The 19,833-nt window shown below is 44.5% G+C and overlaps 1 protein-coding gene across 2 annotated transcripts; it reads left to right on the top strand.

Moving 5' to 3' along the window:
- Positions 1 to 252: 252 nt before the first annotated feature.
- Positions 253 to 7,255, top strand: LOC116835538 (G-protein coupled receptor 35-like). 2 transcript variants are annotated; one of them, XM_032798429.2, is made up of 2 exons: positions 253 to 662; positions 4,995 to 7,255. In XM_032798429.2, exon 2 carries the CDS (start codon positions 5,010 to 5,012, stop codon positions 5,991 to 5,993), a length of 984 nt encoding a protein of 327 aa, XP_032654320.1. In that variant the 5' UTR covers positions 253 to 662; positions 4,995 to 5,009; the 3' UTR covers positions 5,994 to 7,255. The 2 variants fall into 2 exon arrangements, with proteins under 2 accessions (XP_032654320.1, XP_032654319.1); XM_032798428.2 differs by having other exon boundaries at positions 253 to 1,301.
- Positions 7,256 to 19,833: the final 12,578 nt, after the last annotated feature.

The raw sequence follows: 19,833 nt of genomic DNA, 5'->3' as shown, positions 1-19,833 counted from the left end.
ACTGAGAAGGAGTGTCTACCCCACACAGGACTGGAAGGGGTTAAAGTGGCCAGGCCTATTAATTCCACAAGCTGTACCTGGAGGAAGAGCCAGAGAATTTATTTCAGTTTCAGCAGTGCAGGAATAGACAGACTAAAACCAGGAAGCTGGCAACAGACCGGGGCTGCTGCTGGGAAAGGGCGGACACTCCCTGGGAAGAGGGAGGGGAGGCGTCTTTGGAGGCTGCAGAGATCTATAGACTGAAGTGACTCCCTCGGAAGAGGGAGGAGGGAAGCCAGGAGCTGTAAGAAGCAGTCCAGGGAAGGAGACGTGAGGGCAGAAGAGGGGAAGAAGCTGAGAACTGCTGGGTTGAGGGTCCTTGAACTGGACCCCGGAGTAGAGGGTGGGCTTGGGTTCCCCTACCAGCTACTGGAGGAGTGGCACCTGAGCCAGTGAATGGGAAGCCTGCCTAGGACTGCTGAAGGAAAGCCTTTGATATACCCTGGAAGGGGGGGACACTGAGTGACCTGGCTGGAAGCTCATGAAGAGGGTGTAGCGGTTCCTGGAATGAAAGAGGGGCTGCAGACCAGAGAGAGACGGAGTGGCAGCATGCAACAGTGGGAATGAGCGTCGATCTGATGAGCTAATCCCCAGAGCAGCCAGGAGGAGGCACCAGACTAGTGGTGAGTTGTGCGCCCCATCACAGACACCCTTACTGACAACAGCCAGACCAGGGATAAACAGGACATTGCTTCCCCCGTGTGCAACCTCGTTCTGCTGCCCTTGCTTCTGGGTTTCTGAAGTGCCCAGCCAATAATAATCCAGCTCAGGAATGTTAGTTGGCATTGAACTGCTAAATAAAAGATTTTGTTTTCCACTGCTATCAGTGTAAGGCTTGCTGCTGCTGCAAAACGTTATAGTTTTCCGTCCACAAATTAGTAAACTTTCCTTTGAGTTGATGACTGTGAATATTCAGTATCAGTTCCTTGCTGTGGGAAAACCATACTGCAGAGGGTTGAACTGAAATAATGGATTCGGTAGGAGGCACCAGAAAAACATCTGTCACTAAAAAGGAAGCTTCATGATGAAACATACCAGTCGGTCTGGAGGAACAGGCGGAGGTTTGCACATTGTGCCTTTTGTCTTCAGAAGTGGTGATAAAAGGATCTTTGGACTTGTGCCCTGAACAATAAGCAGCATCAAGTGGAACAGAATCTGCGTCTATTAAAAGTACTCCATCGTATTCAGATAAGCTAATCTGTGCTGAACCAAAGCTTTCCTTGTGGAGTTAGTTAATTGTACAGTGAGCTACAAAGAAGCAGGTAACTTTTAATTCTTTCATCATCATTCTTATGCAATTTTCATTAATGAATGTAGACTTGGGCCACAATGAGGTTTCTCAATCATTAGTAAGCAGGTTACTCATTTTGATTTTCCAGGTTAAAATGGCTATTAATCAGCAGTTAGGTCAGCACTTTAAAATTCTGCTTTCATATATCCTTGATGGCACTTTTTCAAATGCACTGTCTTTCTGCGAGTCTTGTCTCAACCTACTTTTATTCTAGATTTTGTTACCTTCTGTGCACTTGTTCTCCCATGCACTGACTCACTCTGTTTTAGGTTATATTTGCTGTTTCATACTGAGAGACAAAACACATCACTCTCATTATTGATCATAAGTATGTGATACTTTGCACTTCTATAGCATCTTCTGAATTGGGATTTTAAAGCATTTTAAAACCATAAATTAGTTTAAACTTGCAACACCCAGTGAGATGAGTAAGGGTGACTACCCCTATTTTATAGATGGAGAAATGGAGGTGGAAATTGTTAGTTCACTGGGGACAGGGACCCTCTTTTCATTGTGTGGCTACTCAGTGCCTAGCATTATGGGGCTGTGGCTTATCAGCGCTACCCCAGTGAAAATAATGAACAATAATAATATAGGCTGGGATTTTCAAAAGAGCCAAAGGGAGTTAGGCACACAAAACTGACTGACTTCCAGTGAAAGTAAGACTCCTGATTTCCTTTGGCTCTTTTGAAAATCCCATCCTAAAATACTAAAAATGCTAATTTTAGGAATAACATGAACAGTTGAGATTTGGGATTGATGACAAACTGATGTATTAGCCTTATGCAATGCCTGGTCCAACAATGGTTCTGAACTGAATGGGAGGCTCTGGACTGACTTTGGTGCGTGTTGGGTCTGGCCCTACATCTTGGCCACTAAAAATTGCTTTGCTCTAACTGTTGTGGTCAGGTGGCTTAATTATTAATGCTTAACAGCTGTTAACTTTAAAGTAATGTGTATAGACTAATACACGGAAGGCAGATATCTTTCTTTCCCTAAATTACTGTAAATACTCTCTAATGGACCACGAATTGAGTCCGATATGAGCTAGCATAGCTAGCTAGCATAGCAATTAAGATATTTTTAAAGACAACAATAAACTATTCTAATTCTCAGACTGGAATTTCTCCTATGTCATGTTCCTTGTTATGGAGGGTTCAAATCACGAGAGGGATTATTTTCTGTTAGCATGCAAGTTCTTTTCCTGTACATTTTTCTCTTTTTTTCAAATTCAGTTTCATCCACCATTTATAGTAATGTTTACTGAACAGTTTGCTTTTGTTTACCAATTCAAATAGGGGCTAGATTGCGTAATCATCATAATTATTCATCAGTGAGCACTTAGCTGAGGAATGCCACTTAGGTCAATGAAAATGCTCACCACAGTGTGCGAAGGTTGTACAATCCACCCCTTAGCAAGTGTATGCAGATAGGGCAAGATTGTACCCCCCTCACACTGAGTAGTCCTTTATTCCACGCATACTCCCACTGAAGAGAAGTATTCCCCGAGTCAGGTACCCCTTGATGTGAGTACGAGTGGCAGAAGCTGGCCCTTGAACATTTATGGCCACATCCCAATGTCTTTACTCAACATCTGCTCAGGTAAAATTAAGTTCTTACTGACTTCCAATGGATAATTGTAGTGATCTTAGGTTATGTCTCAAGTGCAATAGAAGACCCACAGCGCCAAGTCTCAGAACCCAGGTCAATTACCTTGGGCTGGCAGGGCTAGGGCTGCAGGGCTAGAAATAGGAGCATAGACATTCCCACTTAGGCTAGAGTGCAGGCTCTGAGACCCGACCCCCTCGTCGGGCTGGGAACTGCACTACATAGTTTCTCTCCTGTTTCCTCAAGGCAATTGATTGTTGTCTGCTCTCAGTCTATTTTTCTGAAGAGGGGAATATTCCAAATTTCACACCACCACCACTATGGGCAGTGTGTATATGAAAGGCAGAGAGATTTATTGGATCATACCAAGCATCTGGCTAACACAGTGCAGATTGTTGCACTTTTTCTGGGTTTTTTTAAATGACTTATTGGGGTACAGATAATGATATGCTCTACTCCGCTTTCACCAGACACCTAAGTAGAAAAATACTTGAGCCTGAGTCTCATTTACGCTAAGGCCCCTTTGTACCACTCTGGCAGTGTAAAGGGGCTCAAAGTGGGCACCAAATTATATTTGCATTAGTATTAAGGCCCTTTACACTGCCAGACACTGTAAAGGAGCCTCAGCATAACTGAGAATCAAACCCATTGAGCGTAGTTAGGAGTTTTACCTGGGAAATGAATGAAAACTGTAAGGAGATTTGGTCCTTAATTTTTATAGGCCATGATACAAAGCACTGGCTTTGGAGTGCTGGTATCACATAAATACTGTAGCAATATAATTGACTTGACTGCAATCTAAATTACTAATTCTCTCTGGATCGCTCCATCACTCTTCTTCTCTATGACCTGCCCTCTGCACTATCCCACTGTTGGTCTGAAACACCCACACAGGTTGTGTAATCCCCTGGAAGGGCCGGAGGACATCACTTCTCTCTGCTAAGACCACCACAGCGAAATTCTCCATTCAGAGGTGAAAGTAAGCCAGTCCGGTCCAGTCTGGCATACCAGCAAGAGCCAGTACGCCGTGCTGGACCGCACCAGCTTCCACAGCTGGGATTGAAAGGGCTCAAAGCTCCCCGTGGCTGCAGGCAGCCCAGAGTCCTTTAAATTCCGGCTGTGGCTGAGATTTAAAGGGCTCAAAGCTCTCCTCCTCTGCGGGCAGCCCAAAGCCCTTTGAATCCCGGTTGTGGCTGAAATTTAAAGGGCTCAGAGCTCCCCTCAGCGGCAGGAGCTCTGGGCCCTTTAAATCCCTGCCCCAGCCCCACAAAGGTCAGGGTTCTCCCCAGTGGCCGGAGCCCCAGGCCCTTTAATTTGCCCCTGAGCCCCAGGGGGCTCTCAGCCACCTCTTCAGCTGGGAGCCCCTTGTTTATTTTAATGCCCTGTGGCTCCCAGCCACAGCGGTGCCCCAAGGCCTTTAAATCTTGAGGCCACCCCTCTTCCGGATGAGGCCACGCCCCCCGCAGGACTCCAGCAGTACCAGTAAATCCTGTAAATTACTTTCACCCCTGTCTCCATTCCACTGTTGTGCACGCTGGGGTTCTCCAGTCACAGCTGTACAATGCAGGAAGTATTAAGGCCCAGATCCTCAAAGGAATTAAGGCATTGCTCCTCTCAGCATTGCAACACATAACCCCTAGGTGGCCTACTGCCTAGTGGAATCGTCAGCCCCAAGGTAAGTGTTCAGGCTGTGGGTCTACTGAGAGTTTCAGGACTGCAGAAGAAAGGGTTGTATGAAATTCTCAAAGAGAGTAGGGTGAGAGGGTTGTATATGTGTGCCACTTGGAGTTGAATACCCAGTACCTTTGGAAGTTCAGGTACTGTTTAAATAAGCTTCTGGCATTTTTGGTCCTTGGGAAATGAAAAAAAACCTTTGCAATATGATTTTGTATGAAACGGTAGAAGGTGGAATCACTGTACTATAGTGTCAGAGGGCTAGGAACACCAGAGGAAACCTCTGGACCACTAAATGTGTATATTAGAAGAATAAATAAGTTGTAAATTAATCACCAGTATGTTCTGTTGTATTTCATAGCTCTTAATTCTTCCATTGCAGTAACTACTTATCAGGATGAACTGCAACACCACCAACAGCACAGTGCAAGAAAATCTTAACCTTTTACAACTGATTATTTACATCCCACTTGTCTTTTTTGGAGTTATATTTAATATCATTGCCTTCTGGGTATTCTGCTGCAAGCTGAAAAAATGGACAGAAACCAGAGTGTACATGATCAACTTGGTCATTGCAGACTGTTTTCTCGTCTTCACCTTGCCTTTCATTGTGCATTTTCACAGGACTGGACATCCCATAGATAAACTGTGCTATGTCATACAGACTATATATTTTACAAACATGCCCGTAAGCATCTATATCATCATCCTTATAGCCGTCGACCGATTCATTGCTATAAAGTACCCCCTGAAAGCAAAGAATTTCAGGTCCCCATTGAAGGCAGCTGTTAGCTGCGGACTTCTTTGGATAATAATAATCATTTATGCATACTTCAACCCACGATTTACTGAGAAAAGTGCAGAAACTTGCTTTCGGAAAATTCCTGATGACCCTGTAGAAACTATTCTATTGTCAAGTATTTTGGGTTTTTTTATACCACTAGTAATACTGAGTTTTTGTTCTATTCAAGTCATCCGATGTCTGAAGATGAAGAACAACATGAGTCCACCTGAGGAAACATCAATCCAGAAGGCTCTCTGGATTGTTTCTATGAACCTGAGTGTATTTATCATATGTTTTTTACCTTTTAACATCGGGCTACTTGTTAGGTATGCAATGGACGCAACTGGAGCTGCCTGCTCTTTACGCCACAATGCAAGCCTTTTTATTCGTGTGGCTGCATGGGTAGCAAATTCTAACTGCTGCTTGGATGCGCTTTGTTATTACTTTGTAGCCAAGGAATTTCAGGAAGCTTCCTCTCTGTTACCCCCTTTTAAATCTCTGAAGTCTAGATCAAATCAAAGCCAAATCACAACCACAAATGCGCTAAGTGATCACAAAGAAATGTGTGATACAAGGGTGGATCCACGGCACATATAGATTGTCATAGCTCCATTGACTTGCCATAAAGTCTCTTATTATCGTGGGTAATAGCCACAAAAACTTCGTCAAAGTGTACCTGATTCTGATCTCACTTATACTCGTCTTACAGCATTCTGACTCCAGCATTCTAACTGAGATTCCAATCAGGATCAATGTCTCTCTTTGATGCTATGCATATGCGTATTTTATTACTGACATGCTTTCGTTTGCATATACAGCATTAACCAGCTAACTACAGGAGGCTCTCTCGCATCAGTACAAGGGTCAATTAGTTTCTTGTACTGCTGTGAACATGTCTGTAATAAAACCAATGCAGTATCAGAATGTAAATACTGAGATGTGTATCTTTCACATTATATTGGGTTTGCATAATTTACAATATGCTATTTTCCTTCCTGTTGCTCTCAGCCAAACAGTATACATTTGAAAAATGAAGCTGCTATCGGAATTTAGCTGATCTCAATTAGCAGAATTATCACCAACACTAGCCAACTACTGGTGTAAGCCCCCCCTTCCTCCCTGGGTGACTCGGGAGCAGGCAACACTCACCTGTATGCCTGATGTTGTTGACATTAAAGGAGATCCTGAGTAGCCCAGTGGTGATGTTGGATAGGTGGGAATCCTCTATCCGCCTCTCTGCTGCAGTCCCTTTACGCCTAAAGAAATTTAAATTTGGCAGTGCCTCCACATACTGGCCCCTGTACACACTCAATGGCGTGCCTTGGGAACCTCCAGGAATAAACCTATTCTAATAATAATGTGCCATGTGCCTAAGTCAAAGCCCCTACAGGCTCTCAGCAGCACCTCCTGGCTTCCTAGCAGCAGCTCCTGGTATGGACAGAGCTCCACACCACCAATCTCACTCCTTTTCCCAAAATGGAGTCCCGCGCCTCTCTCCCTGTACTCCTTGGAAGAGGAAGTGTCTCACTCTTTCCCCAAGGCATCTTGGGAGTTGTGGTCTCTAAGGCTAAATTGCAGCACACAGGATCTTCCCAACTGGGACAATCCCAACAAAGTTCAGAGGTCCGTCTAGTAAAGGGGCCTACGCTGGTGATATAAAAACAAGGCTCAATTTCTGTGAAAGTTTTGTGTTAATCTGGTGCATTGTTACAATTATGGAGGTTTTTCTCCTGTTTGTAATAATAATTAAAGGGTCTAATATTCTACGAAATGAGGGAGATGTACAAAGTATTGTGTGTTGTGTGACATGGAAAATTATATGAAGTGAAATAGCAATAAAATGTGAAGAAATGAGCCTATGATCTCACTGAATTAATTTCTACAGAGTTCAGTAACAGCCTTACAAGGGTAGTCTTACAGTGGGAGAGGAAGGTGCTGTCTGCTGCCATCATCTCATGACCCGGGAGCAGAGCTAGTATGAAAGTACTTCAGTGGCATTCACTATACCAGTGTGTTCCTTTGAACAATTTTTGGTTATTCATTTCAGTTTTGGATGTCGGGGTAATGAAATATTCCTCTTATTGTAGTGTGTGAGTAAAAGGTAGCTAAACTGTACTGAATACACCCTAAGTGAGGGGCTCACCAAAATCAGAACATCAATTATGTACCCCTGTGAAGCGGCATGTGGCTGAGCTGGAGAGAGTGGAAAGGGGTTCTATTTTGTAGGAAGGAAGGAATCCTTGGTGGTATGGACTCTGCTCAAGGGTTCTAAATGCCACTCGCCCTTCCTCCACAGTAAATGATGATAGCATTGTGAAAGATGATGTGGATGGGATTACAGCAGTGGGAATGATGTTCAGGGGTTCCAAGGTAAGATATTTCGTTTTCCCAGGTTTCTGGTTGGATGCTGAAGCCAATGGTGCATGTTAGTTTTAAGAGGAGCCCCTAGATATTTAAACCAAGCTACTGCTACTGCTGTTAGTGCCTCATAGAAAAGTCACTTGTAGAAGGAATTTATTTAGTGAAGTCCTATTGCCAGTGTTATACAGGAGGTTAGCCTAGATGATCACAATGGTCCCTCTGGCTTTATAATTTATGCAAATTCTAGCCACCCTCTGGAGGAGGGTCATATTCTGCCACCCTTATGTTGACTAATAGTATTTTGCTGCATGAGTAGTTCCATTAATCATGCTAGCACTACCTCTGGAATAAGGCACTAAGTCAACATGAGGGTGACAGACTTCAGACCTAAGACTCTGATAGAGGCAAAAAGCAATGATGAATTAGCAATTGGCTGAATGAGCATGGTGTGCAAATGAAGGTGCATTTTAGCCCAGCTGCGAAGTTAGGAGCTGCTTCCAGCTTCACCAAATGTCAAATGTGGGCCCATATGAAGTTGTGGTTCAAACCAATGTCGCATTTCTATTTGAGAATTAATGGCGCAGTGGGTGTGAGCGTGTGTAGATGGGGCATTGTAAATTATTATTGAGGTTTCTATGCTTCCATCATTTGGTGAAGGAAAACTTGACTCCTCTTGCTGTGTGGGAGTCTAGAATTGATTGCACTATGCATGTTACGTGGCATTTGAATGGAAAATGATATGCTGAATGGGCTCAGTCAGTGACGGTAAAAGTCAGGCTCATTTGCTTGAAATAAGTACAGCAGCCTATTGCAGTGAAACACTCCCAAGTCTATTTCCAAACAGTAATGCTGGTGCCAGCAAGCTACTTCTCCTACGGTGCAGCCTCAGTAAATGATCAAGATGCATTGTGGCTCACCATCCATAAGAACCAACAGGGGGAGCTGCTGATATAACCCTGTGCATACCTGAGCTCATCCATATAACAATGAGTGAGACAAAGCATTTACGCCTGTGAAACGTCCTATTGCCGTCAGTGGGACTGCACCTGTGCTTAAATGCTTTGCTGGATTGGGCCTGGGAAGGCTTGAAAAAGAAATGCATTTGGGAGGCATAGAAAAGAACGCAGACCTTCATCGGCACAATACCCTTATCTTTAACCTCTCAGAATACCCCGAATGACCTCTCAGGAGGCGTGGCATCCTATGTTAAAGACACTAGCACCTTTTCCATAATAATATCATTGCAGCATCCACATCGCCATTCAATAAGATTAAAAACTAAGGCTCTAAACTCTCATGCTTTAAAGAAATAAGACACCATACTGACCAATCGGAATTTGGGAGAAATGTCCCTTATGAGCAGATTATTCTAGCATTGTCTACTACTGGGTTTCTTGCCCTTTCACTGCAACATCTGGTATCAGCCATAATCATAGACAGGATACTGTACTAGCTGGCCTACCAGCCTCACCAGTATGCTATTTCCTATGTCCCATGCGCCGTCTCCTCTCTCTGTAGCATCCATGCAAGGCCAGACATAATCTGACCCTACATTAGAGGTGGGCAAAGTCCAGATACAGAGCTGAACGCTTCCAAAGGCTGAGTTACAGCCCGTCTTTGTTTGGAGCCTCTCTTCACCAATCTGCCTGCGCCTTTCCTTCAGCCCATTATTTAACAGACAGCTATTGCCACACGAGGTCATAAACATATTGCATAAAAATAGATAGTTATAAATAGCTTGACCTGCGTCTCTAAGAGGATGAATGTGATCAAGGTAGTCATTTACATTTAACATGAGGCCACCCACATCAATTTTATTTTTTTTTAAATTAGTTATTCCCTGCACCTCCCCCCCACCTCCAAGAGCTAACAGATGGTATTTAGTCACTTGCAGCAGGCAGTTATCAATGATGGTCAAGTTTTTAACCCAGTCCAAGAGGCTATCTGCCTCACTGCCTTTTCATTGATTAGTGGCCAATGGTTAGTGCATTCCTCAAACTGGAAAGACACAATGTAGGGCAGGGGTGGGCAAACTACGGCCCGTGAGGCTGGATCCAGCCACCAGCCTTTTTAAGCCAGCCCTTGAGCTCCTGCTGGCGAGTGGGTTCTGGGGCTTGCCTCACTCCAGCGCTCCAGCAGGGAGCAAGGTCGGGCGGGGGGGGGGCTGCTCTGCACGGCTCTGGGAAGCAACGTCATGGCTCCCACTCCAGCTCCTACATGGACGGGCAGCCAGGGAGTTCCAGTCTGCATGCTGCCCCTGACCCAAGCACCACCGCCACAGCTCCCATTGGCCAGGAACCACAGCCAATTGGAGCTGCAGGAGCAGTGCCCATGGATGAAGCAGCATGCAGCAGAGCTGCCTGGCCGCACCTCCACATAGAAGCTAGAAAGGGGACATGCCACTGTTTCTGGGAGCTGCTTGAGGTAAGCACTGCCCAAAACCTGCACCCCAAGACTCCCCTGGTGCCCTAACCCCCTGTCCCAGCCCTGATTCCCCCTCCTGTCCTCCAAACCCCTCAGTCCCAGCCCGGAGCACCCGCCTACACCCCAAACTCCTCATCCCCATCCCCATCCCCACCCCGAAGCCTGCACCCCCAGGTGGAGCCCTTTCCCATCCCCCTTCGCACACGCCACCCTGCCCACCCCAGCCCGGAGCCCCCTCCTGCACCCTGAACTCCTCATTTTTTTGCCCCAACCTGGAACCCGCACCCGCAGTCAGATCCCTCACCCCCCCACCCTCCTTCACTCCTACCCCAACTGTGTGAGCATTCATGATTCTCCATACAATTTCTATACCCAGATATGGCCCTCGGGCCAAAAAAGTTTGCTCTAGGAGGAAGAGGGAAACACAGGAGAGGCATTGGCACTTAAGCCACACAGTATCCTTATTGCCCATTGTGCAGGGTGCATCTGAGTCACAATGTCTCGGGGCGGGGGGGCTCGTCTTTGGAGGTGCTGTTTACACTCTATCACTTAATCAGGGCTAAAAGCACACCCTAGCCCTCTATGCATAGGCAAACTGTAAGTTTAAGCTTTATATATGTTTGCAAAATCAACAAAATAATTGAGTGATGCAGGTCAGCCTTTGTAAACTTTTCTCTTGCTTGATGATTCGCAACAAGTATCCTATTGAAAAGTTTGGGCCAAAAATATAATACTGGGCGTTAGTGCAACAGAGTCAGGCGAGACCTTCAGAGACAGCAGTGCCATTGGGCAGGAAGTAACTTTAACACATAGCAAAAATGTTGTGAAGTTAGTGATTGTGTCGGGTTTTTTCCTTTTTCTAACGTCAGAGTAACTGGCAATTGATTCTGTGTACAGAACACTGGGCAACATCTGTTGGAGCAAGGCTCCTTTATTGTTGTGTGGAGACTTTTCTTGCAGTAGTTTTGTGCACTGCAGGTAACTTTTACATTTTTTACCTTGAGTCTTGTTTTATTTTCACCTGTTGACTACTGCACTGCAGTGTAGTTTGTTTCCTTGCTTTTGAGGGCATGGGACAATTAATTTGAGGCAGTTTGTGTGAGTGATGCAGTATATAGCAGGCACCTTCTGGGTTTGTTGCATGTTTTTTATACACCTTAGACCGCACTGGTTTTCACTGACTCAGGCTTGGATCTAAACACCCTTCCACATCCACAGGGCCCCAGGAAATGGGTTATGATAGCCCAAGGTACCTGTAACTTCCATTTTGTTTAACAGCCAGCCAGCGTTGCACCAAAAATAAAGCACACTGGACAGAATGGAAGCAAAGTTACAATGGGGGCGGAGGAAGAAGAGGTTGCTGAGTCATTGTCTGTTTCACTAAAGATCCTTGACACAGACAAAAGCTGATCTCCCCTGGTGTAATGTTACCTTTGCCCTCTACTGTCCCTTGGGTGACTCTATGGAGCAGGCCATGGTAATATAAACAGGTAGAATTTGCACCTCTTTACAGGAAAGTAAATCTAGTTCTTTGGTGTAGTTTTAGGTCTGAATTTCACTGCGTTTTCTAGGTGCTCAGCACCTTTGAAAATCAGGCCATTTTTACATGCTTATTTCCGCTGCTGTTTTCTGGTCATTTCCCTTTCATACTGACAGAAAAATAATTCTAGCATGGCAATGTTACCAGCAAAGATTTAGTGCCACGATTCCCAGTTGTGTTGCCTGTCTGCATACATTTATACCTTCAGCACTAAAAACCCCTGACATTCTGCTTTACAGCACTTTGTGTGGCTAAATGGTATTCTCCGTTCAAAACAGCAGACCCACTCTTTACCGTGGGAACCTTTCATTTTTCACAAAGCCTGGTTCATAATATCAAACATTCTGGTTTTCAAAGGTGACCTGCAAAGAACAAAAAATGACTGAAAAGTAAAAACCTGTTTGTGTGATACCAAGGAAAACCAGCAAATAGCAGCTGGTTACAAAACTAGGGTTCTAGTGAGGGTCTGCAGTAGGGATAGAAAGTGAGGAATTTTGCATCTGTTTGTCTCTCCTCAGCTGCTCTTTTTTCCAATTCTTATGCTTCTCCTCTGCCCATCATTTTTCAGCAACTGCTTTTCCTTTTCCACAGAAGAAGGAAGAGGCCAGTGAGGATGACAGACCAGAAGAAGGAGCAGGGAAGGGTGGGGGGGAGAATAAAGGGTAGATGGGTAAAAATGAGATGGAAAACTGACACTGAAAGAAGTGGGGGAAAAGATTCAGCCACATCTTGAAAAGAAAAGGACAGGAGAGAAGGAACCCCAAATGGCAAAAGATGGAAGAAATAAAGTAAGGGAAACAATGTCAGTTCATACGTTCATTATCAAAATTTAATGCCAAAAAGATATAATAGGTCAGTTGTCTCCAACCTTTTTATGCCCAAGATCACTTTTTGAATTTAAGGACAACCCAGGATATGCCCTGCCCCTCCCCAGAGGCCCTGCTCCCTCCCCAAAGCCCCACCCCACTCACTCCATTCCCTCCCATCCCCCCCATCACTCGCTGTCCCCCACCATCTTTCAATGGGCTGGGAAAGGGTGGTGGGGTTTGGGAGGGGGTGTGAGCTCTGGGCTTGGGCCGAGGAGTTCACAGTGTGAGAGGGGGCTCTGGGCTGAGCCTGGGGCAGGGAGTTGGGGTGCACGAAGAGGTCAGGGGTGCAAGCTCTGGGAGGAAGTTTGGGTGCAGGAGGGAGCGCCAGGCTGCGGCAAGTGTTGGGGTGCAGGAGGAGGTACAGGGTGCTGGCTCTGGGGCTCAGGGCTGAAGGTTGGGGTGTGGCCTCCCACTGGGCAGCACTTACCTCTGACAGCTCCCAGTCGATGGTGCAGCAAAGCTAAGGCAGGCTTCCTGCCTACCCCGGCCCCACACCATTCCTGGAAGGGGCCAACATGCCCTTGTGGCCCAATAGGAGGGTGCGGGTGGCACATGGCTCCATGTGCTGCCTCTCTCTCTGCTAGCACCATCCCCCGCAGCTCCCATTGGCCACAGCTCCCTATTCCTGGCCAATGGGATCTACGGGGGCAGTGCTTGCAGGCAGGAGTAGTGTGCAGAGGGAGACCCCTGCCCCCCCGTCCCCAGGAGCGGCATGGGGCCTGGACAGCCCTGCTGTGCAGCTGGAGATCATGATTGACTGGGAGATCCTCCAGGATCACGGACTGTTGGTGACCACTGCAATAGGTGAATGCATACATAAGGAATGGCTGATTCCACAAGTAAAGAGTAGTGTGTGAGCACTCCCCCACCTGCACTGACCATAGCCCTGACCCATGTATTATCTGCTAGGCTCAAGGGAGTTCTGACCCCATTTAGTGTCCTGCTCACAGATAGCGCCCAGACTGTTCGTGCCTGTTAGCCAGTCCTAGTTTTGGGCGGGGAGGAGGGGTATCCTGGAGAGACTCTGGGCAGTTCCTTACTGCATGTGGGCAAGGAAGGAATTCTTCTGCCTGCTAGCTAGGCTGAGGGGGCTGCTTTGGCTCTCCCGTGCTGACTGGTTTGCTGGTCAGCTTAGGTGCCAGTCCCCCTCAGCCAGCCAGCTCCCACATTCCATGCAGCTGCTCTGGCTCCTCCCCACAAGCTGTAAGGGACCGTACCATTGGGCCTGTTGTATTAATTTCGATGGGCCCAGCAGGCAGGAACCTGTAGTTGTCCAGCACTGTACAGTTGTAAACAAGGTCAAGGGTTGGTATACAGAGACCTCAGCCTGCTTAGTACTAGGGCAAACACACCATTAATTTTTTCTCACCTTTTGTTAAAAGATACAGAAAAAGGGAAATCAATCAGTTAAAGCATTTGAAATGTAAAGTACTGAGTAAGGGTTTCATTTTTAGCACCTCCCACCCCGGTTATCTGGAGAGCGTATTTAGAAAGAACCCTTCCCAATGTCTGACAGTCTTTAAGATGGTACAGTATTAACTGCCCTTTTGGGCAAACAAGAAGCAGATGGCTGGAGCTGGGGCTGTTGCTGTTGAAGTCCAAAACTAGTTCCTAAAAGACAACACCTCCAACCACCTACCCGCACAAAAAGGTAGAAAATCCAATCTCTGCACCTTCACTGCTGGAAAAACACAGGCATCACATGGTCTGATCAGCCACTGAGACCTGGCAAACTTGTGCCAGCATGGGGCTGTTCTGGGCATTGCTTCTAGCTGCCTCTCTGGGCACAGGTGTACAGCACTGTTGCAAAATAATACAGTTTTGGACACCTAAGCCAGACTTTTGGTAGACAGATGGAAAAAGGCGAGTCAGAGAGAGAGAGAGGGGGCAAAATGAGGTAGGGAAGGAAAAGGACATGGGGCGGGGGAGACTGGGCAGTGACAAAAGTCTCACATCCCAGCTGTTTGGGATTTAGCCAGAGCCGGTATGGGTAGGGTGTCATCTAGTCTGTTTGGTTAGGACAGTCCTCAGGGTTAGGTTGGAGGCAGCACAATGGTGCCATGCTGGCTCCTGGCGTCCAAGGAGATGGTGAGGATGACAGCTATAATGGTGAAACTCACTCCAGTGCTGGTTGGCTGTCAGCTTCTTCTCCTCCTAATTTTTCCCCCTAAAGTCTTCTCATTTAAGGTTGCCTAAAGGAAATGATAAGATGTGCCTGATCTTCAGGAGGTGGAGGAACAACCTTTATTCCTTATATCCATGGCAAAATACCCTTCAATTTATTATAACCCCATTGGGTTTTTCTATTACTCACCTATTGTCAATGTCTTAATCTACTGCTCAAAAGAGAATGACAGACATTATCCAAGAAGAAGAGCTAGCTATGAATATGATTCTAAGTTTCCCTTCTGGTTTTCTACTTTGAAGATAGCTCATGGGTTTGAACCATTCTTGCCTGAGTCTGCAAACCCTCATTTACTCAGCTAAGATTCTAAACTATGGAAACTGTTGTACTCACATGGCAGATGTGGAAGAGTCTCTTTACATCTTCCTTTTTGCCCAGGTACATCTGAAGCACTGGAAAATGTTCCTCACTGTCTTCTGGATTGTAGAATTTTCCAGCTTCTGAGAGCACACTGAGGTTGTTTTTTCTTTTTTAAAAAAGGCAGCTTTATCGCCATTTCAAAAGTGAACGTTTTTAATAGTCTCTCAAGCTCCAGTATTAATTAAATCAGTGGCAATTTTTGGTTGTTTAGAATATTGCTGAAGAAGAAAGTTTTTAGTATTTTAAGTATCCTATGGAAGTTGCTTTTTCTGGTGGACTGTATATGTTTGCTGCCTGTATTCATAAAAGACGTATCATATGGAATCTAATAAAGTTGAATTGAATGATGAGTGGAATAGCCCACACCTTGTTATTTTTTCTCTAATTAGGGCTAGTTTCCAACAGCTCAAGTTTGGTTCATTAATTTTTGTGCTCACGCTCCACCACCTCCCTAACCCCAGCCCAGAACATGATTTTAAACTGTGTCCTTGAATTATATCAGTGGTCTTTTTGTTTGGACTAATTCAGTCTGTCTCCCTTTCAAACCTTTTGACATCAACATATGTTACAGGTTATTTATTGTGACATTCTATGAACTTTCATTCACTTCTTACAGTGAGCTTACAAGTAGGGTAAATGCGTAGGCCCAGTTACAATAGCACTCTAATTCGTTTGAACCATTGGACCCTTATATGATTGTCCACCCCTGAGTTTAAAGGAAAGCACTAGCCTGCTGAACAAGCTTCCCTCTTCTCCTCTGACAATTTCTACAACATAGGTCCATGTGGTCAATGCAAAAATATCAGGCATATCAAAAATGAGGGGATGGTCTAAAATAATAGAATTTATTGACATATAAGCAGAGGCCACTGCACGTATTGTATTATTCATTTTCATATTCAATGTATTAATGTTCCTCAGATGGAGCTATATTGGCCCTTTAAGGCCAGAGGAAGCGTCAGGCATAAGGCTACCCCATTCCAGGAGCACTGCAACAGAACCTTGAGAATGACAGAGGTAGCCACTGAGAGAAGAGAAGTGGTTTTTCTGCTAACAGTTGGCATCTGGTGTGTAGAATCAAGACTGGAACGATTTAAAGGTGAAATGGAAGAGAAGTAAATTCTCAGCTCTTATGGGCAGGGACTGTGCGTTTGTACTTTGCTTAAAACACGAGACACTGCTCTCAGTTGTAGCCCCAAGGTACTACTATAATTCTAATAAATAATAGGATAATATTTTAGATTTAAAATATAAGAGAGAATGGAAAACATAAAAATGTAAAATATCCCATATTTCTATCTACAGTAAATCTAAAACATAAAGGAATACCACTAAGTAGATTGAATTTCAGCACTGGAAAATCAACACATGCTAAATGGAGTCTTGCCAAAATTAAACACAAGCTGAACCAATCACTGATTTACATTGCATGTACAGAGAGAGTGAGCAAGCCCACTGAAGAGAAAGTGCCACTTTTAGATATTCGATGCAGTGTTGTTGATTCCAGATATGGTGCGTGAGATTGGGCCAACATCTGTGGATAAGAGAGAGAGGGAGCGAGAGAGCGCAAGAGAGAAGCTTTCAAGCTTACACAATGCTCTTCTTCAGGTCACCAAAAAAAAAAAAATCCAATAGTGTCTATGATTCTGTATGGCATATTGGAGAGACTTTATGGTATTGTTGATACCAGTATTCTAAATTTGCAAGGAATTTGACCAGATATGCCACGTGAAGCAGCTACGAAAATGTTATAATTTGCCAAGTATGATGTTTATGTTTGTATCACCTTTCTATTCTGAATTATAGATATGTATGGTATATCTGTATTTCAAAACTTGTGCTTGTACAGACAGATTGGTATCAGCAGTGCCTAGCCTGTTCAGTGGCCCATCAAGGGTCATCAGCTGTAAAATGAACCCATTGAAAGGCACTAGGGGATACACTTTATGAGTCAGCAAGGCATGTGGTATACTTGAGGACAGAGAACTCTAAGCCAATTCCATGCCAAGTACTGAGGCAGCAGGGACAGATAACATACAAGCCACATGGCAAAAGGAACATAAAAGGCAGCTGCATCATCTCCATTTTGTCTTCATTCCTGCTTCTTTCCACTGGAGTAATTTTTCTGCAAAATGAAGCTCTGAACAAAGGACTGATTGACCCAGTCAAGCTTTGGATGTATTCCAGAGGGACTTTCAAGCCAGCAAACTCACCAATACTGCTAAGAACCTGATGTATGGACTTTGAAGATTCTGTATGTATTTCATTGCTTTATCATTTAGCATCTCTCTTCTCGTTCTTTCTTTCCTTATAATAAAAACTTTAGTTTTAGACACTAAAGGATTGGCTGGCAGTGTGGTATTCTGGGTAAGAGCCAAACTAATATTGACCTGATAAAATGGCTGAACCTTTGGGGTCAGAAGATCATTTTGTATAGTGAGCAGAGTTTTTAAAGAACTTCTCATGATACTGGACCTAGGTGCTGAGTGGGAGCCAGAGAACTGGGATGCAATAAAGGGGTCTGTGTGATTTTTTTTTAGCTTCTTGATAGCCAGTGTGGAGGACCAGGAGCAGTTTGTGATTGGTTGCGGAGTCAAACTTCAGTGTTGACCACATTTTGGGAGAATTTGCTCTCCTTTTTGCACTGGACTGCCCTGACCTGGTCATTTTCAGTGAGGGCTGCCCCCGGGCACCCTGGGTAACAGTGGCTTGTTCTATTTCATGTCTTTAAAACCTTCTTTTACAATAATGGCATGTAATGATGGCACATACGACTGCAGCGGCAACAGCATAAAAATGTATGAAATGGTTCAGCTTATTCCACTGATAGTTTACATTCCAGTTTTCCTTTTTGGCATCACATTTAGTGTCCTGGCTTTATGGGTATTATGCTGTAAACAGAAGAAATGGCCAGAATTCAAACTGTACACGAGCAACTTAGTCATGGCAGTCTGCTCTCTGCTCTTCACTTGCCCCTCAAAATCTTTTTTCAGAGAGAGGAAAAGAAGAACAATACGATGTGCTTAATCTTAGAATCCATTTATTATACAAATAGGCCCAGGATCATCTGCATTGTCAACCTTGTAGCAGTTGATAGATCATTCCAATCAAATACCTCCTGAAAACAAAATGTTTGCAGTCTCTCTTTATGTTGGCTTTTGTCTGAGAACTTCTTTGGATATTAAGAACAAATGCTACTTAAGTACTGCGACTGCCAGCTTAAGATGACTTCTGCTTTCAAAAGCATTTAAAAAATCTCTTTAAAAAAAGTCTATGGTCTTTAGTGTTTGGGGAGTTTTTTACATCATTAATCAGCTTGAAGTTTTGTTGCATATAAGTTAAGGGGGACTAGGTTATGCAGGTATGGAAGTAGCCAGTGGAGCCCCAAGAGTTATATTAATAGGATGGCCCTTCCAATGACCGTGGATGGAAGATGACCAACAGAGAGACTGGAGATGCAGTACAGGCAGTCCTTGGACTTATGACACAACTGGTTCCCTTCAATTGCATTGTAAGCCGGAACTTGGAACCGCAATCTACTCCATTGTGAGACCAAGCATTGTAAACTCTAAACCTATAGTCGTAAGTCAAATCAGGGTGTGAATGTAGAAGTGTCGTGCCATTCGTCATAACTCAAACATTGTAAAGTCGAGGACTGCCTGTACAGGGACCATGCATCCACAGATGTTAGAGAGAGACCACATTGCACAACAGTCAGGCGGACAATCATGAGTTTTGGAGGAAGGCTATAGAAGTTGCTGACCCTGCACAGAGATGTGGTTAAAAAAAAAATAAAGCTTTTGTTCTGTACAGATCATTAAGACACTTTTGAAAAAAGGAAAAAAACAGATCTTTGTGTGTGAGAAAAAGTTAATCCAGGAAGTTGCTTGCATTTTTTCTGCAAACATAATCAGGTTTAGGGTATGTTTGCTTCTTGTTAATAAAGATCATTTTGTTTGGGTTGCTCTGTAATAGAAAATGTTACAACTTTTATGCATCTGTCCTCATTCAGAGCAAACATTAACAGCTGCTTGGATGCCATTTGTTATTACTTCGTAACCACAGGATTTCAGGACGCTTAATTTATGTTACAAATTTTTGAAGGCAAGGACAGCTCAAGGCCAAGAAATCCTATTATACATGCACTAAATTATAGCAGGGCCCAGCCCACAACATTTTGACACCTGTGGTGGGGAGCTCAAATGATGCCCCCCATGTCCCCTCGCTTGGGACAAAACTTTGAAAGGTCTCAGTTCTGCTTTCTTCCTGTTCTACTCCTCTCATGGTACTGCTCTGCTACCTACCCCAATAAAGGAGAACTAACAACTTAAAATGCCTTGCTCAAAAATTTTAAGCAACACATAACTTTCAAACACCTGAACAACAAATGTTACTTTTCTTCTCTGCATAGTAAACACTGGCATTTTTATTTGTTTGAATAATCAAAGTGGTGCTTTCCATGCCTCCTTGCTTGCAAAAATTTGAACTGCTTCCTGCAGGTCCATAGTCTAGGCTAGCTCATGCTCTATTGAGATGGTTGCCAGGCCGACCAGCTTCTCCTGTGTCATTGTGGAGCCTAGATGTGTTTTTATTTAACTTCAGCTTGGAGAAGCTGTGTTCTCCACTGGCAAATGCTACAGAAAGTGTTAGAAGTATGTGCAGAGCAACAAAAGCATTTGGAAAGAGGGTGGTCATCTT

Source organism: Chelonoidis abingdonii, chromosome 8 (genome assembly GCF_003597395.2).
Source record: "Chelonoidis abingdonii isolate Lonesome George chromosome 8, CheloAbing_2.0, whole genome shotgun sequence".
In the NCBI taxonomy this organism is placed as follows: domain Eukaryota; kingdom Metazoa; phylum Chordata; order Testudines; family Testudinidae; genus Chelonoidis; species Chelonoidis abingdonii.
The sequence above is the reverse complement of the archived record's forward strand: the minus strand, read 5'-3'. Positions and strand labels throughout refer to the sequence as shown.